Consider the following 24,570-nt stretch of genomic DNA (forward strand, 5'->3'; position numbering starts at 1 on the left):
AATTAAATGAATTTTCATTACTGTATTTTGGACTTAATGAGTCCATGAATGGTAGTGGTGAGGATGAGTTTCTTCTACTGGACTAACAGCGCTTTAATAACAGGCCTGAAATCAACAGGCTAGTCATTCCAGTGATCATGTTTACCTATTTGTTTCTCTATGTTACTGTTAAAATTTGAAAAGTTAAACTTTGCATTGGATTATGTTAACAAAAATATGTAAATAAATAAATAAATGTTATCAATAGGTCATGATCTCAACAAATTGGTTTTTTTTCAGCATTTTTGAATGGAGTTTAACAATATGCTCTATTCATGCTTTTTTGTTTAAATGTAGATATATAACAATAAATAGAAGTTGACTTCAGAGGATGTACTATCTATTCATCTATTTATTCTGTTAGATTTTTCATCTTGGTTTCACTTCCTCAGTTTTTTTTTGTTGGGAAATATTTTGTTTGGGAAATATTAATCTATCTTTCTAGTAACCTATTTCCTACCAAGGTTTATGAACTCCCTTGTAATTTATGTTAGAAGTAGCTCCTGTAGATAAAAATATTTTCCTATTTTCTTTGGCACCTGTACAGAAAGCAGACAGTGAGGCATCACCCTCTTTCACAAAGAAGTTACCAATGGAGAACATTTGTATAAGCAGATTTTCAGTCTGAAGAGATTCAGGATCTGCTTCTAAGAGTTGTGTTGAAGATTGCTCCAAGAAGCACAAATACTGCTAGTAAGTTTCAAGTTGATTCATAGGGATCCCCATCTCTCTTGAAAAGCACAGGGACAAAACAGAAAAAATCTGGGATTTCTCTACTTGTTTCTGCAATAGGTATTGCTTTCCCAATGCCAGTCATTATTTTTTCAGCAAGGCTGAAGGGATTCTTTCAGTTAGACAGTGTAGCCACCTGTTGGGGAAAAACACTGTAAAATAAAAGAAATCAGAAGTAGCAATGTATAAAGTGATGATACCTTGAGTACAAGCCAAGTAGAAATGCAAACACATGAAACAGTAAAAGTTCAAGTCCTTGTTCCAGCTTTTTGTATATGCTCATTTTAGTGTATAGGCTTGCAATACTATGCTTTGTTCTCTCCCTGAATAAGTAGTTCCCTCTTCTGCTGACAGTTTTATTCTTGCCCAGTTACTCCTTTCAATCAGATAAAATCCATCCCTCATTTCTAACAGGCTGGCTTATTCAAATCATGGTTTGGTCTTTACTAGGTAGAAATTGTATTTAATAGGGGAGCAGGTTGCACACTAAGGCATAACAAGTAATCTAATGATTATAGTTAATCATTATATTACTTGTCAGGAACATTTAAAAATAACAACACAAATGTTTGAAGGAGGTATAAGTAAACCAAACATTTTAAGAATTTCCTGAAGTTTATTTGCCAAGTGGTCACATTTGTTCTACATTACTGGCTTTGTACCATCATTCTTACAACAAAAAAACATCTACTCTTGAAAAAGGATGCCAGCAATAGACACTGCTAAATTAGAGCTGAGAACGTATGTTACCTGGAAAAGATTATGCTGTGGTCACACATGCTCACAGATCACACGATGGACATGCCAGACATCCCCGACATCAGGCAGGCTGTTCACCCACAGGAGCCACAGCCAACCTCCTGCCTGCCATTTGTAGGACGGAATCCTCAGAGCTCAGCATTCAGCTAATTTCTTTATCAAAAAAACGTTAGAACTGTGACTAAAATGGCAGCAGCTGGTAATGTTTGTTAATTAATTACAGATAAGGTACGTACATTTACCTAAAATTGGTTTTGCCATTGTTTTGTTGGGAGGAAGGGGGAAGTTTACTGATGTCGCCTGAGAGGAAATCAGCCTTTCTGAAAGCAGAGGAGCTTTAAACAGCAGCGAAAATTGATCTGCTTTACCTAAGCTACTTTTTGGAAACAATCTGTATCTGTTTCCACTGGGCAAGTTTGATACTTGTGTTGGTGTTCCCCTGGAGGCCAGCAGGCCATCAGTGTGCGCTGGCTGTTGGGGAGGTGTGGCAGAAGCTGGAGGTGGCACCCAGGGCATGACCGTTACCAGGCCAGCGGGTAAACCGCCCCACTTGCACCATGGCGGGTCAGCCACAGCCCGTCTACCAGGGGAGTTTCACGGACAGATTTCCCCACATCTCGGCTGTGAGTGAAACCTACACGCTTACTATGCCTTACCAGGGTCATAGTCTGGCCTTGAGGCTGAAACAGAGGCAGCTGGTGGGGCCAGTGGGCTCCTCTCACTGCAGTCCTGCCTCACCCTCAAAATAAAAAAAAAAACAACCTTTCTTTTTAATGGAGTGGGACAATTAGCCATCTTGTACGAGGTGTTGGAGCATTTGGCTTAGTTACACCTTGGTTTTTTTGGTTTTGTTGCTTAGGCTGGGAAGTTGTTTCCAACTGGTGATACGGCTGCACAGTGCCTCACTGAAGCTTTACCCAGGGTGAGTGTGCTTTTGAGATTCTCACTTTTAAGTTACTGTATGATTTCACGTTAGTGATTGTGCTCTCAGGCCCAAAATCTGTTATTTCTCCTACCTCATAGTGTTTTTTAAAATAAAGAACATCAGTGAAACCACGGTCATATTTTTCTACAGCTATTGTTTAAAGGGATCACAGAAAATAGCTGGTAGGCATGTAGAAGTTTCTATTTTATTTTTTTTTTTTCTGTCTGTATGTTTTACAAAATTCATCATACCCTCTTATGGTGGATTAAAAAAGATTGTTTTACACAACCATTTTTCTCTGTCGATACAATTACACTGATTATTTTGAAGAGTTGTTATGACTTCTGATAGAGGACCTTCTCCTTCATCAAGGTTGCCCTGTTAGAGTTGTGTTTGCCATGCTCTCTTCCCAGTCTCCTTGAAGAATTAGAAGCTGCTTCCTTTCACTGACAGCTCTCCCTTTAAATGAGTGCATAAAAAAAACCAACAAGACAAGACGGTGGTTGAAGTAATTTCTGAAATTGCTTAATTGATGGGGGAATTGTTGTAGATTAGGTTAAACGTTTCTTAAGTTGGTAAATGCGACATATATAAGGAAGCTTTCATCCACTTAAAGCCTAAATCAGAAAGGTGAAGCTTAGATACTCTTTCCTGACTTCTATTGGTGATTTGATTAAATTTAGACTGGGTTGTGTTGACCTTTTGTTCAGAGTATCTGCACCTGCAGCAATGCAGGCATGTGTTATAGTCCTAAAACATCTTTCTGTTTTGCTCGTGCATCTGTGGAATCACACTGAATTGGCTTTTTGCTATTGTATTATGGAAATCTTCTGTAAAATCGTTATTTTCTTTGCCTTACATATAGCCTGCTACTCCAGCTGTTGTGAAGAAGTTTCACAATATGACAAATCCAGCTCCTGGTGCTAAAAGAATATTCTATGGCAGAGCAGATGATCCTGATGTTGCAACTCACTTGACACACGGCATAACATCACGTTCTTCAGTTGCTGTAAGAATGTGACTTGTTGAGCTCTTAGCAAGTAAACTATTACCAGAGATTGTTCAGCAATTTTTTATGTATTCTTTCTTTTGAGTTGTAAATGATTTTGTTAGTTAAAAAGTGCTATTTTGGACATGTCAATCTATTTTGTGTATATTACTCAGAAATTGTTTATGTAAGATGTAATCAAACAACTGAAGAGCTTCTGGTAATTTTATTCAAATTTCTGAAAGTAGTTATTTGTTAGTAAAATAACACTTGCTGGTATGTCTTGTCAGCAGGGCTTGTAAATTAACAGTTTTCAGTTTAGCAAATGAAGAAGCTTAGGCAAAACCTTATAGGCTTAGTCTCTAGGTTGGAAAACCTAGGACCTGATAATAGAGGATGTTGACTAGCACATTCATTAGGCATGTCCAATATAATAGTAACAATTAAAAAAATTGGACTTGTACTGTACCTCCTCAGAAGTTTTACGTTGAATAGATTGCCTAGTTTAGTCTGTATCATCTGTGGAAGACCATTTTACTTTGTATTATTAATTAAATGTTAACTGGAGGAAGAGTTGGAGGCAGTGAGTTTTCTAAGCATGGATTTGGATCATTGTATCTATTACTACATTTTTTTCTACCCTATCCAATATGTATCTATATAACATTCACCAAATATTGAATAACAAATCCTCTTTAGGGTCCCCATTATTTTGATGGCCAGTCTGAAAAACTATATGATTTGAGAAGATCAGTGTAGCCCTTCTGATATTTTTTGAACCTTTTTTACTTTTTTGATATTTTATTATTCTCTTTGTGTTGACCTAAGCTTACAAATAATTGCTATTGACCCAAGCCTTCTGGGGAGACATTGTGTCCAAATTAGTGTTAAGCTTTGAGAAATCCTCCTAAACTCCTTTCTGTTAATACTTCCTTTTGGATCGCAGTATTAGTCTGTATCTTAAAATATGCATGGGCAGAACTGAGAGTAGATGTTTAGTGAATGGACTTAACCACTAGATGACAGATGTCTTTCCTCATAAGCACTAGGAGGCATTCAAAAGATGTTATAGCTGTATCATTTTCACGCTTCAGTTTTGTCATATTGTAATTTGTAATTTGACAATGGCTTCTAATATACATTAAAAGCAGAAAAACTATAGTCTGAAATTTTATTTATCAACAAATGAAAAATCTTGTATAAAATTAAAAAGTTCTGTCTTAGAGTCTGTGTTTTATTTTGCTGGACATTTAGCATAGCACTGATTATTAATGACCTTATCAAACAATACAGTTCTGTGTTACAACTTGTTAGAAGAAATTATGAGTCTAATAATCTAAAACATCTTTAGAAGACTTAGTATCAATCTGCTGTTCTTGTGGATGTGAGGAGTTAGCTGTCCTGATGTGTGAAAGATTAAAATTTGCTGGTTTTCTTGTCTCTTTTGTTGTTTGTGACATCTTTAGGCAGCTTCATTGATAAATCCACTTCCCAAAACTAATTTTCAACAAAAATTACAAGACAGAAAAGAGGCAATCTACTTCAGTAATCGTGAAGCACCTTTGGGCAGGTCACATGATCAATCTGCTATGTTACCTGAGGGCTTGGATATAATCAATACCACATTTGGAACAAAAATTATCCAAGGTAGGCAAAAGTAATACTAAAACATACTTCTTGTAAATAGAAGATAGTATGCAATTTAATATTTAGCCTAAATTGTATGCTTCCAACAATTCTGGTTTAGCAGAAAAGTCGTTACAAAAGATACTGAAAGGCATAAAAATGTACTGGTGTTTTTTCAGTTATGATAAACAAACAGACATCTGAAACATTTTGTAACTAATAGGACTTTTTGCTGCGTAAAATATATTACCTTGACCTGTCAATCTTTCCTCCATATATGCGAGCAGATCACATTTGTGTTCACCATGTAGTCCCTTTGCAACATTTACATTCATCTCAGTTTCTGTGATTCTTGCTTTATTCCCATATTATCATGTTACAAGATTCCTATTGATTTTATTGATTTTCTGCAGGGATGATTTAAAAATGTCATATTTCCACTATTTCCATATTTCCATATTTCCAAGTATTAGCATCTTCTCCAGTAAATACAATTTCAGATTTAAAAACAAATCAACAATAAACCCATATATGTGTTCTTTTCTTTTCAGATACATCAGCTGGGGAGCTTATAAATCCTCCAAAAACTTTTGCAGAAGTAGATAAAGAAGCCAGAGAAGGACATGATTTGTATGTTGTGTCACACAATGATTATTATTCTGGTATGTTCACAATGATTATTATTCTGATCTGTTCAAAGGCTAGTAAGTAGCAACATAAGAAGACCTAATACAAATTTGAATCTCATTGCATCTTCAAAATATATCACACATGATTTTTGAGATGCAAGCAATTACTGCTTATTTGTTTATTAATATAATAGAATATAAATCATTTTAAAAGCAATAGTGGAAAAAAACAATCATATATGCAACTGAGAAGAGTACTCGTTTCTAGAATTGTAGGTTCATTGTCAGTGTGTTAGGCATACACATAAGAGCTTAATGAAGGCGCTGAAAGACTGATTTTGGTTGGGAGCTATCTGAAAAACAAAGTATCCCCAAGAATGCAGAAACATCTAGAGGCTTTGGTTGCTCAGCGTTATCTATGCCTTCAGCGTTATCTATGCCTGTTATCTTCAGCGTTATCTATGCCTGCTATCTATGTCTGAGCAGTCTCAGGCTCAGAGGTGTATACTCTGCACCCAGACTGTCCCATTACTTTTTCTTCTGGTTCCTCTGTTACACGAGGATACGAAATTTAGGTCTTCTGTTAGGAGCTCGATATCAAGCTCTGGTTACTAGGAAGAATTTCAGTGTGCTGTCCGGCGCCCTGAAATGCAAATTCCTCAACCTGCTGCATAGTGCCTGTGAGTCTGTCCCACAGTCTTGGTTTATAGTCTTCCAGTGGGCTGTACCTACACTGCTTCAGGAGTTATACTTATTTGAAGTGTTCCTTAGTAGTTATCGTTTATCTTGTGGGTCTACGCAGGAACACTGGAAAATATGCAGCACGTACATTTGTTAGGAAACCACTTCTGTTTTTTCCATGTCCATCTTTTCCACTTACATTTGAAACTTATGTTATGGATCTATAAAATTGGCATTACAGTAAAGTTGGCCATTGTGCTAGTACCAACAGTTTAGTAGGTGTTGGCTCAGAATTTAAGAAATTGTGAAATAGATATTTCAGTTGTAATAATGAATAATTTCATATGGAGGCTGTTTTTGGAGAAGTGAAATTATAGTACTGTGGTCTCTCACTGAGAAATTCTGCTTTTTGCAGAATATGGCACCATTGCTATAAATTGGCCAAACATAATTTTCTTTCCTCTCCTCCCCAACTTTATTAGGTGTTTTAGTGGAATTATCTGTTTCGGTCTTCTTTATAACTTCTATCCACAAGACCATAGAGAAGTCAAGACAAGAGCAGACAAACTAAGCAGCAGGAAAACAAACTGTTTTTATGTAAAAGGGAATAGAAAATCAATGATATGCTTCAGTTTTGAACAAAACATAAATGTTCCCTGCAACAATACAGCCAGAGGAAGGCCTTATTAGTAAGCAGGCATTGATATATATATATTTTTTTTAAATTTAACTTGCAATTCTTTTCAAAAAGTGATTGAAAATACAGAAAAAAAATCATGGAATCATAGAATGGTTCGGGTCGGAAGGGACCTTTAAGATCATCTAGTTCCAAACACCCTGCTAAAGGCAGGGACATCTCCCTTTAGACCAGTTTGCTCAAAGCCCCATCCAGCCTGGCCTTGAATGCTTCCAGGGAGGGAGCATCCACAACCTCCCAAATCATTTTCCTCAGGGCTGCTCTCAAGGCATTCTCCACCCAGCCCGTATCTGCGCTTGGGATTGCCCCAACCCGGATGCAGGATGTTGCACTTGGCCTTGCTGAACTTCATGAGGCTGGGCCCACCTCTCAAGCCTGCTCAGGATAGCATCCCTTCCCTCTAGTGTGTCAGCTGCACCACTCAGCTTGGTGTTGTTTGCAAACTTGCTGAGGGTGCCCTTGATCCCACCGTCCATGTAATCTACAAAATTGTTCAATAACTCCAGTCCCAACACTGATCCCTGAGGAATGCCACTCATCACTGGTCTCTACTTGGATGAGTGGCACTTGTGAAATGCCATTTTTCTTCTGTGATGGGTTACAGATGCTTGTTACTCTGTTACACAGAGTACTGAAGTGATGTTCTTGTACATAAAACAGGCAAATCTGGATTAACAGATTCATAAACATGTGCAATATCTTTTTTCCCACTGACTTTACTGCAAAATTCCTACTGATTCAACATAGGAAATATCTATCCGAAAGTGCAGCAAGTCAAAATACTTTTTTGCTTAATTGTTTTAATAAATAACACATTGAATGGCATTTGTTTCTGCTTAAATGCAGAATTAAAAAGTGGTTTCATTTGCATGATTAAACAATCTACTATTTTTTCGTTAATTCTGTTAGGATTTTCTTTTGTCTTTATTTAGACATAAAAAGCATTTTGGACATCCAGCTATTTTATAACTCAAGTAGTTTTTGTGGCTTTTTTGTTGCCTTTCATCTGCTCTTTTGACAATGAGATTAATCTTAAATACTTAAGTGTTGTATGAATTACACAAATTTCTTGTCTTTCATTGAGAATAATAATTAGAAATTTTTTTCTTTATTATTTTACTTTTTTTTCTTTATTATTTTATGAATGAATATGCTTTTTTTGTTGTTGTTTTTGCATATTTCTCCTGCTGAAGTGTTTTAAACAAGTTGAAACAATTTTTTTTTTCTTTAATAGGGGAAGCAATAAATAGGAAGTATGACTCACCAAACTTCAACAAGTCTCATGTGTATGGAATAGAAACCCCTCACTTTGAAGATGGACGAAATGTATCCAAATCCTTAAATTGGCTCTATGATTGGCAATTGTAAGTTACAGTGAGTTAAGTAGTAAATTAGCAGTATGAGTTTTAAAAAAGAATCTTCATATTGAATATAATTTTTTTATCTTGCTATCCTTCAGTTTGTTAGATTTATTGAACTGAAAGGTAAATGCAAGGACTAATTTTCAGAATTATTTATTCAAATCTATTCTGCTATAGTATGAAGACATAAAACTTGGCATTTCCTTCATGTCACGTAAAGATATCTTCGATTTTTGAAATATAAGAATTTTCAGTTCCTAAATTGTATTTCCCTTGCATAAAGTTGCTGTTTCCTTTTAGTATATGTGTTTTTTTAATATTATTGAGTGGTTGTAGAATATTGTTAAGCAATTGCTTGTGAGTTCTCTTAACATTCACAGGAAAAGAGCAGCAAAAATTGTGTCCAAAAGAATTGATGACTTCAAGGAAAAATTTCAGCCTCAGATTGGAAAAGTCCTTGATCCGTAAGTAAGCAAAGATACCTTCCAAGAACAAAATTTATACACACTTTCCAAGCCTCCAGTTTCTTTTTCTGTCTTAGATAAGCAATATAGATTTGTGTTCTAAGCTTCTACTGTAGTGCTTAATTACAAGATGGGACTCTGCGTGCCCTCACTGTGAAAGTAAGTAATGACGGCTGTGTTGTGGCTATATCATGAAGTGTTTATTTATTTAGTCTTTTGCTTTTGGGAAGATTTGAAAGGACTGAAATGTTTCGTATTGTTTGGAAACAACCGTTTTGCTTACTCTGACACTGGATTTGCTGATCTGCTTTAGTCCATCTGTATTCAGTTGGATGTGAAAGTAAACTGTAATATTATCTAGCAGCATGTACTTAATCATATTGTTACAGTGCTTCATGAACCTCGGGTGATTTCCAACAACTGTTTTAGTTCTCAAAAGAGTGCTTATGGTGAACTGTGGTAGTCTTATGGCACAGCATGATCAGGATCCAGCTGTGCTACTAAACTGGTGTTGCTGAATGCAAAGATTGTCTTTACAGATGTTTCGTATTTCTTTACAACTGTCTGGGGACCCAGAACATTATTGACTTTTGTACCAAATTTAATTTTGCATTCAAAATCCCAAGCTCAAAGTGACTCTGATGGATTATGCTGATAGTTCCCATTAGGAGTGAGCATGTTTCCCTTTCTGTAGAGAGAGCCAGTTTATCCTCTGTCCTTTCTGTCCTCACTTTGAAGTAGACTTAGATTGTGAGCTGTATAAGGCAGTGTGATCAGTCAGGGAATACAGATTGCTGTACAAGCTCAAATCCAGCACTAATTCTATGGGAAAGGTGTAACCTAACAACATTTAATCATATGTGTAGTATGAAAAGGAGAAAAACACACGGTAGTATTTCAGTTACCATGCTTCCATCTCTGTAGTTATGTGCTTTTTGTTTGTTGTTGTTGTTGTTTTCAGAAGCAAGCACTACTCCTCTTTTCAGTCTTGACAGACTTCTAATTCATGTAAAAATTGTAATTGTTAAACACGAAGATAAAATGAACATTGCATCTTCTTCAGATGAAGAAATAAGTTCTTAGAGTCATCAACATCATCTCAATTTTCTATTAAAAAAATGGGGTCAGGTTTTCTGAGTGGATATTTGCTTTGTTGCTATTTTGTATTGCTACTTTGTAGAAAACGTTAGGTGTGAAAAAGCAGATGTAAATAAATCTTTCTGCTGTTGTCAAAAGTGGTTTATTTTGGAGACACTTTTTCAGATGGAGATCTGGTTTGTCCTAAATAATATCTGTCAGGTATACTGTAAAGCATTTCTCACTCTTTAATCTCTATCATTTTTATAGAAAAACAATTTATTTTAACATTCATATGCTTTTTCCTATTACCTTTTTGAACACAAATGTGTTTACACTTAGTTCTGTTTAACAGCCAATTTTCTAAATGTATATAGCAGGATGCTTTTCTGCAATTATAACTTTAAAGCAGTGTACTAATGAAAACAAATCCAAGTTAATTATGTATATAATTCCTAGTTATATAACAGGTGAGCATGTTTCTTTAATGATGACTTACAGTTTATTTTAGCCACTAATAAACTATTTGACAAATAACAAAGAAATGTGCATATTGACAGTATAGCAGAAACAATGAATGTTCCTGCAGACCATACCTTTGGAATGTTACTCCGTCCAGATGAATATGGTAAGTCTTACAGTGGCAGAATAAAATCTTAACTTGTTGATGAAACTATGCTGAAGTAATATGGTATATAGTTTTCAAAAACTCCTAAGGATAACACTAAAGTTTTGGAGGGGTGATTTGAGAAGAAATGAAGTAACTTTTTATTATTTTTTTTTTAGTTAGTATTTTTTTAAGCTTTTGTATGTGAGGCAGGAGAGTGTGAGAAACTCATATTGACATCTAAGTGACAAACTAAAAATGGATATTTGCATCAATTATGTGTCTTTCCTCACAATGATTTTTCTAGTACGTTTTCACAAGAGTAAAAATAACAAACAATAGTTGAGGAAAAATAGGAATGTATAGACATTGGTAGAGAGACAGAAAATGGAATGAGGGGGAAAAAAAAAAGATTAATTTTCATTGTGACAAAATTTTGAAAGCTGCTGAACTCAAATAACAGTTGTTAGAATTTCTGATATTTTGGTATAATTATTAATGACTTGGAAGCTGCAGCAAAGGAAATTGCTGCAAATAGTTAAGCAACAAAAATTAAGTGGTTCAAATTTATTTAAGTCATTCTTTATTTATTTAAGTCAAGACCAGAGCACTTATTTTAAATTCTGCGTAAGCCTGTGTACCTGCTTTATTCTGTTGGGTATTAAGTGACATCTTATATGTGTAGGCATGCTTGCCTTATAAGGAACTTCAGAAGGAAGTGAACAAACAAAAGAAAGCAGAATGACAGCAAAAATTAATTTTTAACATATAGAAAATAGTGCATATATATTCCTGTTTGAATGGGGTTAGGTGAACTACACTTATTTGCAAGTTGGACTCTGAATTTCTTGCACTCCATATTGCCTTCAGTGTTGTAGTGGGGACTTGGATGAAAATTGTAGATCAGTGTGTCAGAGTGTTTGAAAATGCCAACGGTGTTAAGGTACATAGAAAATTGGAAGAATTACACAAGAATAGTGCCAAGAACAGTTTTGTCTTTTAGAAATCAGTGATATTGAAGCCCTTGCGGGTATTACATTGTATTTTCTACTGGTTCTTGTGATTATCCTGAAACATGACAAGCTGGTAGTGATGCATTAATAATGTATTTTATTTTGTTCTCAACTATTTGGACATTAAGTAACTCTTACTATATTATGCTCTAAAGATGTTTCAAAATATTCAGTATTAACTGCATGTCAGTAGTGAAAATGTGTGGACTATTTGATCTTTTAATGAGATGGCCTTATCAAATATTCTGCACTGAATAAAATCAGCATCTTGAAATTAAAATTCTTCTACTCTAGACACTCAGTCGTTTTTTAAAGTGTCTATTTTCTATATATGTGTAACTAATCGAGGAAGTGCTTACTTTTATAGGCGTTGGAGATCTTCTTCACTGTAGGGTTCCAAGTGAGTTCCTCCGTGGCAAAGACAGAGAGAGAGCTGTCTTAGCTGCGGTTAGACAGTGTTTGAAGAAAGCTAACTATGAAAATTTTGACATGTTACTAGAAGCATTCAGGCATTATGATAAGGTTAGTGTTTTGGAAAAAAATAAAGTAAGTGTATTGTGTGTCATTAGTATTTCTGTGTTGTAGAGGTGCATACGTGAAGAATAATAATAATAACAAAGCAAATATAAAAGAAGAATATGAAGACAAGATAGCTTAGTTACTACAACTATATGAAAACCAACCAACCAAAAAGAAACGACCTAACAACCCAGACCTAAAAACCAAATGAAAAATTCTCAAAAGTTATAGTTGCTGTACTGGCTCTTTACTTAACATAAAATCATAGGCACTGGCTGGCAAATCACTGTACAGGCCGGATCATATACTATAGTGATAAGTTGGATCTCCTAAAGAAAACAGTCTTCTAAAAACCAGCTTCTCAAATTGCCACTTATCAAAATAGATACTGCAACAATTTTACCCAATAGTATTTGGAGATTCCAAGATAAAGACAAACACGGGAGATGAGTAAGAAAGAATAACCTTACCATTTTTTATCTCCTCAAATTTATTTTTATATCACCTCAGAAGAAAAATGATAAAAGAATTTTATTGGTGTTTTTCTCCAAACTGTAATTCTTTGCTGCATTGCCAAGCACCAGAATTTCAAATCTCTCTTTTTTTTTCCCCTCTGGATAAAAATATTATTTCTATTTCATACATAGCATTAATGATAGCGTATGCAAAATGTTTGATGCCTGACTTTCAAAAGAAATCTTGGTTTTCCTTTAAAATTTGTGATTAGATTGCTATTTCGTCACAGTAGATTATCACACTGAATTTTAATCTGAAGTCACTGCATTATTTGGGTAAAAAATTATTCATTATTACTCTTGTATTCAGATTCTGAGTTTCTGATTTATTTGAGGATTTTTTGGTGCTCTTTTGAAATGGTGTGGCTACATATATATATATATATATGTACACATATATGTTAGAGTATTTTTATGACAGTTGTTATAACAACTATTTTATTTATAATAGAATGGTGATGGGATGATAGACAAAAACGACCTGAGGAAGTCCTGTTTTCAACTTAATCTGAATCTGGATAGTGACCTCTTGGATTCCTTATTTGACTATTGTGATTTGGATAAAGACGGTTTCATTAATTATCAGGAATTTGCAAACTTTCTGAATTGGAAAGACAAAAAGGCTGTAGAAGAATTTGAAGAAAAAGTAATCGCAAAAGGTAGGTGAATTAATACTGAGAGATTACGTAGTTGAGCTTGTTGCTACAACAGCAAGAATCCTTCTGAAGTAGACTAGGTTCTCCATTGGAAGAGCAGGATTTACAGAGTGCATATAGCCCTTTCATGCCAAACGGTGTTGGCCAGTGATAGCAGAGAGATATATACAAATTACAGAACCCTGGAGTTATTTTCATATGATCATAGAATGGTTTGGGTCGGAAGGGAACTTTAAGATCATCTTAGTTCCAAACCCTGCTATAGGCAGGGAAGTCTCTCTCTAGACCAGGTTATTCAAAACCCCATCCAGCCTGGCCTTAAGTACTTCCAGGGAGGGGACACCCACAACCTCACTGGGCAACCTGTTCTGGTGTCTCACCACCCTCACAGTAAAGAATTTCATCCTAATATCTAGTCTAAATCTACTCTCCCAATTTAAAACTCTTTCCCCTCATTCTATTGCTACTTGCCCTTATAAAAGGGCAAGTTTCTCTCCAGCTTTCCTGCAGGCCTCCTTCAGATACAAAAAGGCTGCTATAGGGTTTCCTCAGAGCCTTCTCCATGCTGAAGAGCCCCAGCTCTCTCAGCCTGTCCTCATAGGGGAGGTGCTCCAGCCCTCTGATCATCTTTGTAGCCCTCCTCTGGACCTGCTCCAACAACTCCATATCCTTCCTGCAAGTTCAAGCAACTTTTAAAAATCTCTTATAATGTGCTGATAATAAATCCTGGCTATTCTGTAACTTCTCTTTAACAGGGAAAAAACTAGATGTTCCTCCTCAGTCTGACATCAAGACAGATGATGAGCCACTGTTGAAGCAAGAATATATTGCAGAAGAAGCAGAAAGCTCAGGAAAGACACCAAAAACGCTTACAAGACCAACGGACAGTGTATTTGCAGACTATCAGACAACTTCTTCCCAGTATAATGCTGTAGTAGGTGGTCTTCCAACAAACTGTAAGTTCAATGGACTGTACCTCACATTTCTAAGCATTATTTAAGAAAAAATCAGGAGTAAGTTTGAAAACTATTGCTGCAGATACTGCTAATGTTCAATAGTGAATTAACTTTTATCTAATCTAGGATTGTGGCTTGGAATTTATCAGTTTGAACATTTGGCATAGATTGTAGAAAAATCTGAAATTTAGTGTAGACGTACAAAGCATTTGATGCTGTTCCACACAACATCCTTGACAATTAGCTCAATTGCTCAATGTCCAGGTGGAGACAAGTGACAAGCAGTGTTCCTTTTTTTAACATCTTTGTCAGTTACATGGACAGTAGGGTTGAATACTCTCAGCAAGTTTGCAGCCAGCACCAAACTGCATGGTGCAGTTGCATGCTGGAGAGAAGGGATGCCATCCAGAGGGACCTTGACAGGCTTGAGAAGTAGGCACATATGAACCTCATGTACTTAAACAAGGCCAAGTGTAGGATCTTGCCCCTGAGTCAGGGCAATTTCAAGTGCAAATATAGACTGGATGATTAATAGAATGAGAACAGCCCTGAGGGAAAGGACTTGAGGGTGTTAGTGTATGAAAAACTGAATGTGAACCATCAGTGTGCACTTGCAGCCCACTGGACTGCATCAAAAGAAGTGTGACCAGCAGGTCTAGGGAGCAAATTCATCCCCTCTCCTGTCATGTGGTCATACCCGGAACATTGTGTTCAGCTCTGGAGACTCCTACATAAGAAAGACACAAAACTGTTAGAATAGATCTAGTTCTAGTACCAGTGAGGATGATCAGAGGACCTGAAGATATTTCCTGTGAAGATAGGCTGAGAGATGTGGATGAGAAAGCTCCGTGGATACTTTATAGTTTCTTTTCAGCTTTTAAAAGGGGCCTAGAGGAAAGCTGGGGAGAGTCTTTATCAGGGAATTAGTAATGGGACAGTGAGTAATGCTTTTAAACTAAAAGAGGGTAGATTTAGATTAGACATTAGGAAGAAAATCTTCACTATGAATGTGACAAGACTCTGGAATTCAGGCTGCCCACAGAAGCTGTGTATGTTCCATTCTTGTAAGTGTTCAAAGCTGGGCTGGCTAGGGCTTTGGGCATCCTGGTCTAGAGGAAGGCACACCTATCCGTGACAGTGGAGTTAGAACTAGGTGATCTTTAAGGTCCTTTTCAACTCAAATCATTTTATGTTTTTGAGAAATTAAGGTTGTAACTATAGGAAAACAAGATCACCTTAGAATCATCCAAAAATGTTTTTAGAAGAAAGTGCTCAAAAGTTACTAAAATATTTCCCATTCTCATGTATCGTTATATACCTGGAGGTAAGAATTTGGAAGTAAGAATCCTACAAATAGTAAAGATGAGGGGGAAAATTATATAAACTCTTGAAGCTATATGAGTCAAAGGATCAAAATTGCTCTTATTTAAAGCAAAATATTTTATTGTCCCTGGAAGTATCTTTACATACTTTTCCATATTACCCATTGATTAATTTCCACAGATTATCCAGTATGTGGCGTTCCAACTATTCGTTCAGATATTCCAGCTCCTCGAATTCGCCGCATTAGTGACAGAACTAATTATGGTGATCAGGCCAATGCTTATGCATTGTTGTTCCCTTCCATCTTCAGTCAAAAGGGAGTGTATGAAGGAGACTTCTTTAAATCAAGACCAAAGGCAGAGGTACAGTACATTTTTTCCAGAACTTTCTTTCTAGATAAATGCAATGCCTTGACCCATGGGGAACCGGAAAGTTGTATAGATTGTGAAATTCATTATTTTGACATTACTATCCTTTAATATCCATTCAGACGTCTGAAAAATATATGCTCTTCACATTCAAAGTTATTCATAAAGATGGTAGATACTGAAGTCGTATCTCAATGAAAGGCGTAATATAAGGAAGTATGTCAGGTTGTTGCAGCTCTCATGCTCAAATGCTGTGTTGAATAATGCTAATTATACAATATGCTAATAAGATAATTTAGGGCTTCAGAGTCTGTCTTTCAACATTTCTGTAATGTGAGAAGAACAGAGGAGGAACAACCTCATGCATCAGGTTAGGGGCTGACCTAAAGTAAAGAAGCTCTGTAGAGAAGGACCTGGGTGTCCTGGTAGACACCGAGTTGGTGATGAGCTACTGGTGTGCCCTTGTAGCTAAAAAGCACAATGGTATCTTGGGCTGTGTTAGAAAGAGCTGGCCAGCAGGTCAAGGGAGGTGATCCTCTCCCTCTACTCTGCCTTGGGGTGGCCATGTAGAATCATAGAATCATTTGAGTTGGAAGGGATCTTTAAAAGTCATTTAGTCCAACTCCCTGACAATGAACAGGGACCTCTACAGCAAGATCCAGTTGCTCAGAGCCCTGCCCAGCCTGACCTTGAATGTCTTAAGGGATGGGTCATTCACCACCTCTCTGGACACCCTACTCCAGTGCTTCACTACACTTATCATAGAAAAACTTTCTTATATCCAATCTAAATATCCACTCTTATAGTATGAAACCATTTCCCCTTGTCCAACCACAATAAAGCCTGCTAAAAAGTCTGTAACCTTCTTTCTTGAAGTCCCTATTTTGATATTGAAAGCTGCTATGAGATCTCCCCAGAGCCTTCTCTTCTTCAGGCTGAAGAGCCCGAGCTCTCTCAGCCTCTCTTCACAGGGGAGGTGTTCCATGTCTGGAGTACTGTATCCAGTTCTGGGTTCTCCAGTTTAAGAAAGACAGGGAACTACTGGAGAGAGTCCAGTGAAGGGCCATGAAGATGTTTAGGGGTGTGGAGCATCTCCCTTATGAGGAAAGGCTGAGAGACTTGGACCAGTTCAACCTGGGAAAGAGAAGACTGAGGGGATTTTATCAGTGCTTGTAAATATCTGAAGGGTGGGTGACAAGAAGTTGGGACTAAGATTTTTTCAGTGGTCTCTAGTGATGGGACAAGGATCAACAGGCACAAACTGGAACATGGGAAATTCCATGTGAACATGAGGAAAAATGTCTTTACTTTGAGTGTGGCAGAGCACTGGAACAAGCTTGTGGAGTCTCCTTTTCTGGAGATACTTAAAACCTGCCTTCACACGTCTGTGCATCTTACTCTTGTGAATGTGTTTTAGCAGAGCGGTTGAACAAGATGATCTCTAGAGGTTCTTTCTAACCCCTATAATCCTGTGATCCTGTAATTCAGAACAGATGTGAAATTTCCATCTTTGGATATATTCAAATTCTGAGCCACATCCCAAGGAATATGGTTTAGTGGTGAATTTAGCCCTTCTTCGATTGTATGATTAGATGGATTATCTCCGGAGATCTCTTCCACATGAATTATTGTATAATTCTATCAGTAGATAGAATCATATAAAAATAAATGCATAAATAGGTTTTTTTGTTGTTGTTGTTTTTGTTGTTTTTGTTTTCCTAGAGAAAGAGTTTTGCAGATGTGTAAAATTAGTTTCTGTCACACAGGAATTTTCAGTAAAAATTTTGGCCAGATTGTCTTCCCTTGAACTGCCAGGTTTTGCTAATAGCAATTTACAAGCATTTTTCAACTGATATCTTTGGGGGCTGCTACCACTCTTGTTTGGCAACCCAAAGTTCATCCAGCATAAATGCTAAAACAATGTTGCCCCTTGTTCTATGTTGCTTATGGTTTTTCTATTTTATTTCTCAGCATTTTCTAATGAAAAAAGAGATCACTTAATTATTGAAATATGATTTATGAGTCATCGATAGGAAAATATGAAATTTTAATCTGAAATGGAAAAAGAAACATTAACAAACTGTCCATCTCTTCTGGTCATTTTATTAGATAAATGACTGGATGTCATATGAAAGTACATCTGGAAGTGCATATACTTTGCAGAAAAAATGTTGCTAATTAGTGGTGGGGATGTAAAAGATATAGTGTCATGTTCCATAAATATCCTTAAAATAGCTTGTCACGTACATGAGCATTTACCATTTTATAATGTAGCTCTCAAGCAGGAAATCTGTGTGTGCAGAGTATGGCTAACAGCAAATAGAATTTGTGCTTCACTGAGAAGTCCATTGTACCTGTCAAGCACCAGATAGATCTCTGAAGTTATGTGGCCTGAGATGTCATCCTCCATTATAGACTACACAGGCTATACAGAGTGCAGTACAGAACTATCTCTGAGTGCATTAAATCATCCAATACTCATGAAATAGATTGCTTCAGTGTTGGTGACGTTCTTTTGATTTATATTGGCATGGACCATTAATATCTTGAAACATTTAGTAGCTAACTAAATTATTACATGAAAACCTGAAGTTGTGTAATAGTATCAGTTTGTGAATAGGCCTCTAGTAATTGATGACAATTCTGACTATGAAACAGTTTTGTAATGTGATGTTTCCTGTTAAAAAAGAACAAAGTGTTTCTAAACCTGCTGTTGTCTTCAATAGAATTCAATAGTAAAAAAGAATTTAAATTACTTGGCTGAGTAATAGCGTGTACTTGATATTCAGTATGATCGTGTTGATAGTACATAAGAGCCAGACAAAACCATGTGTGCACTTGATAATGTAAGGTTTAGTCAGTGATTATTTTACGGCTGCTGAGTCAGGACATAATTGTATTTTAATATGTTAGTATTGCTAAAGAAAGTTCTGAGAACTTCTAGTTTTTTATCCTCCACATAGTAGTATTCGTATTTGTATTTTCAACATTAAAGTTGTTTCAACCTTATTAAAATAGTTTTGTATACCACTGTTTTCATCAATACAAGATTCCATTTCACTGATGTGGGAACTTTATGGGTTAATCAGCCAGGATGTGGATTGCGAATGTATGTGAAAACTAGAATTTACAGTTTAAAGAAATTACCAATCAGAATTACATGAGTTGTATTCTTTTATAGATAGCTCAAATTCTTCACAACAGTGGTGTGAACATTTCAGATGAAAGATTTGAAGAAATATGGAAACAAGTGTGCATGAAACAACAAAAAGAAGAGGTTTGTGTAGAAAGTATAAGAAATATACTGGATGAGATTCACGCATCAGACACAAAAGACAGTTGCTAAATTCAGTCTTTGAGCTCTGCATGAAGTTAAATTGACAGCAGTCGTAATTCTGGTACTTAATGCAATAAATATTTCTTTGAAAGATGTGCTTGCATAACTGTAATTCACTGTTTCTGGTCTTTCTGAATAGTGCTTTCACCATGGTCTATATGATTCTTTCTGCCATCATTGTGGGTAGTAGCCATGGGAAGAAAAAAGGATGCAGCATTCTTACGTTATTTATTTATTTATTTATTTTCTCCTGAACTATAACTCATAATACTTTAGGCATGGACAATTTTTTTTTGTAAATTTTTTTTTGAGTTTATTTTAAGACATTTTTGAGATTATTATCATTGAATGGAATGACATCTGGCACTGTTTGGAATCTTGCGTAAGTTGTTGTCAGCAAAATGAGCCAGCACACGGGGCTCACACCCGGCTAGTCCTGCGGCCTCTTTGGGGCCGGCTGCGGGGATTCGTGGCCCGATGTACCCGGGAGCGGCTTTGCACCTGGGCTGGCCTTCGTCGCCTGGACTGGCCCCTGAGGCGTCTTTGGAGCTGGCCCCGGGATTGTGCAGGCCGACGTTCCACAGGGGAACGGCTTCGTGTCTGGGCCTGCACTAGCTGCATGGGCTGGCTTCTTCCATCAGCCGCTGGGGCATCCCCTGACGACCCCAGCGCTCCCCGTCTGGTGTAGCGTGGGGAGCCACTCTCAGCCATTGGAGCAGGTGCGTGGCTCCTCCCAGAGCGCCTTTGGGGATGGCTGCTGGAACGTGGCGCCTGAGATTGGATTGGGGAGCGGCTTCGTGTCCGATTCCGCTCTCCCTGCCCGGACCTGCGGCTGCCGGCTGCTCGGGAAGCCCTCGAGGACCGTGGGGGCCTCTGACCGGCCGATGTTGGGGTGCACCTCTCAGCTGCACCCGATGGAGCTGCAGCATGGCTTTGGCCTGTCCCAGGCTGGCTGGACTGGCTGCCGCTGTCAGGCACCTGGGAACTGTGACCAGGCCCTGACGCTGCCTGGCTGGCAGTGCTGGAGCTGCTGCTCTCAGATGCAGTGGAGCTGTTGGATGGCAGCAGTCCTTGCTGGCTGGCGGTGCTGGGGCCGGTGACCTCTGAGTTGACAGTGGAGGCTGTAAGGGGGAAAGTCAGGAAGGTCAGCAGGGTGGGCCTCCAGCCCCGGCGCGGGCCAGGCTGCCATCCAACTTGGGCCAGAGAGATTTTGGCAAGGCTGCCTCGGGCACCCGCTGCCAGGCCTTGCCTGGCCCCCACATGGCTATTTGCCTCTTACCGGTGCCCACGCCAGCGCAGGCTTGGCACTCCCACTCGTCCGCGTTGTTGCTCAGCTGGGAGCAGCACCGGTGAGTGCCTTCTGCAGCACAGGAGCTGCACAGGAGCATCTCCCAGGGCCTGGGAAAGCAAAGGGGTTGTGGCTGTGAGGACAAAGTGCATCAAGGCAAGGAGTGCTTGTTCCCCTAGCCTGAGATCCCACGCGTAGCCCCCGAGGGCTGCTGAGCTAACTCACCCCTCTCCCTCTGCCTGCTCCCTGCCTTGTGGACAAAGGCACTCGGTGGCATCACAGCGCCCGTGTCTCACTCCCAGCGATGCGTATGCATTGCCGTCCTCCCACATGGGTCCACTGCCAGAGAAAGGAGAAAATGCAATGAGCTCCTGCTGCCCCTGGACTAAGGCTGCTGCAGAGCAGCCCTGCTCTTCCACTCCAAGCCCATTTCCAGCTTCTCCTTGAAGCTGAGGGCAGCCTGGGGTCACGGGCAGCAAAGGACCAGGCCTGCCGGAGCCATCCCTGGGCAGGCGCAGTTCTTGTGCCCTTGATTCTCAAGAGCTGGCAGAAAAACACCAACCTGAGCGGGATTCGGATGCCCATGATGAGCATGTCAGAGAGGAAGGCATCCGCATCTCTGCAGAGGGGGCACTGGAAGCAGTTAATGCCCGCACGGATGGCCTGTCCCTGTAGCAGAAACACAGTCATCAGTAGGAGCGGGAGCAGGCTCAGGTGCTGCGGGTTGCCTGCTGCAGCTTGCCCGCTGGTGTAGGGGAGGGCTCCTACCTGGATACAGGCCCGGTGGAACCAGGCGTGTTTGCAGGCTGGGCACACCAGGGTGCTGTAGGACTTGTTGTCCTCCACTGGCTCCATGCAGATAATGCAGTTGGTGCTCTGCTCTGGAGTCGCCTCCGCAGCCTGCTCAGGGCTGTGCTTCTGGCAGAATGAACTGCGGGAAGACGGAAGGGATGGGCAAGGTGAGAAGAGCTGTGCGGAGGGCAGAGGAATGGGAGGGAGCCCGGGGCCTTGGCTCTGCAGGCTAATGAGAGCAGTCACAGGGGGTTGCTCACTTCCTTGGCTGGTATTGCCAACAGGGGTTGTCCTCACCTGTAGTTTCCATAATACTGGGTGACACATTCACCCACCCGGGCGCAGGGCAGATGGAAACTCAGTTCACAGCCCGTCTCTGCACACGTGATGGGGGCCCCCGTTTCGCCACAAACGAAGCAGTGCTGGAAGGAGCAGAGCAGTGCCATCAGGAGCAGGCTCAGCGCCTTTGTGGCTGGCCCTGCACCTGTGGGCAGGGCTCAGGACAGAGCATGCAGGCACTGGAGCTTGCTGGAAGAGCCAGGATTGCTTCCTCGGGACCAGGCTGAGCTTGAGGAGCCTCTCCTGGCCCAAACCAGCCTGCTCGGTCAGGTCCTCACCTTCTGCTCTGCCTCCTGGATTACGCGTTGGACGTATACAGGGGACACCTCAGCAGTCGTGTTCACTCTAGTTGCCTGCTGGAGAAGGCCGTTGGAAAATGCCTGTTTGAGAGAAAAGAGCAGGGTCGTGTGAGGACAGGAAGGAAGGAACCATTGCTTGGAGGAAGGTGAAAAGAAGGAGCCCCAGGGGCACTCACCATACAGAATGCATGGGCACATATCCCAGAGTCCAGGTGCTTGAGCCCACAGATGTCTGGGTCAGCATCTGTCTGGCCGCACAGCATGCACGCTGGAGAGGAGAGAGCAAAAGCAGTGAGTGCGGTGCAGGGCCAGCTGTCCCTGAGGGCTGTGCCCAGGGGCCTGCTCAGTGCCTGCCCTGATGGATGAGGGGTAGGACTGCAGGCTGTGCATGGCCTCCCTTCTCAGCCACAGGCAGAGCCCCAACACCCCTCTGCCTGGTGATGGGGAGCTGTGAGTAGGGATGCTTGGCTCTCACCTGGCTCCGTCCAGTTGGGAGCCTCCATTTCGCACATCGACAGCGAGCACTTGCAGAGTTCCTGCTCCTGCAACGCTGAGCTTTCTCCTCTGCACACTCCTCTGCCAACTCTGAGGGAGAAGCAGGACAAGGGTGAGTTGACAGCACAGGGCACGGGGGGGTGGGAGCCTTCCTCCCGCTATCAGCCTCAGGCAGCCCTTTCCTCCCTGCCCTCTCCGCACCTCACCAAGTCGCACTGACGCAGGTTCTGAGCTTGGCAGCCTTTGTTCTGCTTGCAGCCCCATGGGTCACAGTGGCCGCTCCCTGGCACCCACTGTGACACAGTCACCACCTGGCGGGTGAAGGTGGGGGCCCTGGATACCCAAGCAGGAAGGCGTTGGCTCTGCGCAGACTGAGGGGCCGGGTGTTGGCCGTGCTGCAGGAGGAAGGATCGCTTCCCTCCACCTGCTGCCAATGATCCCCGTGCCAGTGGAGCTGTCTGTCCCTCGGGCACGGCTGCAGCCCTGGAACCACCCTAGGGCAGCCGTGCTCTTCCATCCTGGCGCAGAGCTCCTGGACAGCAGAGGGCCAGGCCTGCCAGAGCAGCAGGACACCAGCCCGAGTGGGGTTGACATCCCCATGTTGTGCGTGTCTGAAGGAGCTCAGTGTGGCGATCTTGTTTCTGCAGAGGGGCACTGGCAGCAGAGAATGGCCGTGCTCAGGACCTGTCCCTGCAGCAGAAGCGTGGTTAGGGGCAGTGGGGCCTCGCTTCTGGGGGTGAGGGCTGGACTTCTCCCTGATCACTGCCCCGGTGGGAACAGGTGTGTTTGTGCTGCTGCAGGAACTGCGTGACACACGTACACTCCTGACACAAGCGGAATGCTTTAATAAAAACAACTTAAAAATCAGGACAGCTTTTTTCTTGTGTAACCAAACTATAATGCGTATTTTATATGCGATCAAAGACTTTCTTCATTCTTCTTCATTCAGTATGGCTCCGGCAAGCCAGTGGGTTGGACACGCGTGCTTTAGCGCTGCTCAGAGCTGCAAATTCTACTTGTTGGGTGCTGGATTTTCACTGCAATACACATACGAGACCTTGGGAAGACTCAGTTGCTGTGGCACAGCCAGTTAAGCCTGTGCGGTTTCCCAATCCTTGTTTCCTCTCGTTCAGTGCTTTGGGCACACAGTGGAGAGAGATGTTCATATTTCTTTCTTGACTTCCTAACGTGTAGGAATTCACGTTCATGAGCTTCAGAGCTGCAAGCGGTGTTCATGATTTCTGTTAGTTGCTGTGGGCTATGTGCAAGGCAAAGTTTTCTTGAAAAGGAGCAAAGCAACCTTCACTATGACTTAAAAATTGTGCATTTATGGTAGCAGCTATGTTATAAGAACAGCGAGACTGCAGGGAACTTGTCTTAGAGTTCTTAGAACAAATAAGCAGGAAATCTTGATAAGGAAAATGTTTCGGTAAGAAAAATAAAACACCACTATGCTCCCAACCTGTTTGGTGAAATATTCTTCTTAGATTTTTTCTTTATAAATAGGCAGTGGCTAAAAGACCCAGCACATTCTGGCGTTTATGCACACACTCTTCCTCCCTCCTTTTTCACCCAAGAAACCTTTCATCTCTGTTTCACCCAAGGAACAGAACATTTAATAAATAATGGAATTTAATTGGATCCGTTTAATGAGTTGCACTCCTCCTGATTTTATTTTAGAGTGAACATGTTGTTTTTGCAGTGACAGAGTTGGAAGACCTTTCTTGCTGTATATTTTTTCTTCTCCTCCAAAGCCGTGCCGTGAATACTGAATTTCTGAAGTGGAAAGCACCTGTTAAAGTTAGGACTGAAGCTTTGAATGTGCAAAGTCATTTGTTACTCATTTTATATTTCTGTGTTGTAATTTCTACATGTGAATATTAACATACATATGCCTGAAGTTCATGTGCCACCCTTGGCAGTGACTCGTGCTGTGTAAGGCAGCTGCTGCACTCAGTTATTCCCTTTACTGTTGTCAAACGCAACAGTGCCTCTGTGCAGTGGCTCATTTTTGGGATCCTGAAAGGTCTGGTGGGCCGCGTTCCTTGGAAATCCATGTAATACAAGCAAGCATAACTTTGCCTC

General features: G+C 40.3%; 2 protein-coding genes across 2 annotated transcripts; one reads left to right on the forward strand and one right to left on the reverse strand.

Annotated features, from left to right (window-relative positions):
• The first annotated feature begins 2,087 nt into the window (after positions 1 to 2,087).
• On the forward strand, positions 2,088 to 19,281 carry EFHB (EF-hand domain family member B). The gene is made up of 13 exons (XM_042816846.1): positions 2,088 to 2,153; positions 2,390 to 2,452; positions 3,321 to 3,464; positions 4,910 to 5,090; positions 5,621 to 5,731; positions 8,311 to 8,440; positions 8,818 to 8,901; positions 10,539 to 10,606; positions 11,966 to 12,120; positions 13,084 to 13,291; positions 14,044 to 14,244; positions 15,748 to 15,929; positions 19,117 to 19,281. The coding sequence occupies exons 1-13, from the start codon at positions 2,088 to 2,090 to the stop codon at positions 19,279 to 19,281; spliced, it is 1,758 nt and encodes a 585-aa protein (XP_042672780.1).
• A 411-nt stretch (positions 19,282 to 19,692) lies between these two features.
• On the reverse strand, positions 19,693 to 23,002 carry LOC122159350. Its single transcript, XM_042816847.1, has 9 exons — positions 22,797 to 23,002; positions 22,466 to 22,575; positions 22,167 to 22,258; positions 21,970 to 22,071; positions 21,650 to 21,774; positions 21,123 to 21,491; positions 20,786 to 20,899; positions 20,552 to 20,670; positions 19,693 to 20,393 (listed from the first exon to the last, which is right to left on the reverse strand). The coding sequence occupies exons 1-9, from the start codon at positions 23,000 to 23,002 to the stop codon at positions 19,693 to 19,695; spliced, it is 1,938 nt and encodes a 645-aa protein (XP_042672781.1).
• Positions 23,003 to 24,570: the final 1,568 nt, after the last annotated feature.

Source organism: Centrocercus urophasianus, unplaced genomic scaffold (assembly GCF_019232065.1).
Source record: "Centrocercus urophasianus isolate 14NV4802_14NV808 unplaced genomic scaffold, USGS_Curo_1.0 seq_16, whole genome shotgun sequence".
Taxonomy (NCBI): Eukaryota; Metazoa; Chordata; class Aves; order Galliformes; family Phasianidae; genus Centrocercus; species Centrocercus urophasianus.

Bases quoted from the DNA above. Each gene is read 5' to 3' on its own strand.
- EFHB (XM_042816846.1), top strand. From the start codon at position 2,088: ATGGCGGGTCAGCCACAGCCCGTCTACCAGGGGAGTTTCACGGACAGA. The intron at 3,465-4,909 runs GTAAGAATGTGA...TGACATCTTTAG, and splicing joins CATCACGTTCTTCAGTTGCT to GCAGCTTCATTGATAAATCC. The intron at 12,121-13,083 runs GTTAGTGTTTTG...TATTTATAATAG, and splicing joins CATTCAGGCATTATGATAAG to AATGGTGATGGGATGATAGA.
- LOC122159350 (XM_042816847.1), bottom strand. From the start codon at position 23,002: ATGGAAGAGCACGGCTGCCCTAGGGTGGTTCCAGGGCTGCAGCCGTGC. The intron at 22,259-22,465 runs GTGAGAGCCAAG...TCTCCTCTCCAG, and splicing joins TCCCAACTGGACGGAGCCAG to CGTGCATGCTGTGCGGCCAG. The intron at 20,671-20,785 runs GTGAGTTAGCTC...TTGCTTTCCCAG, and splicing joins GAGCAGGCAGAGGGAGAGGG to GCCCTGGGAGATGCTCCTGT.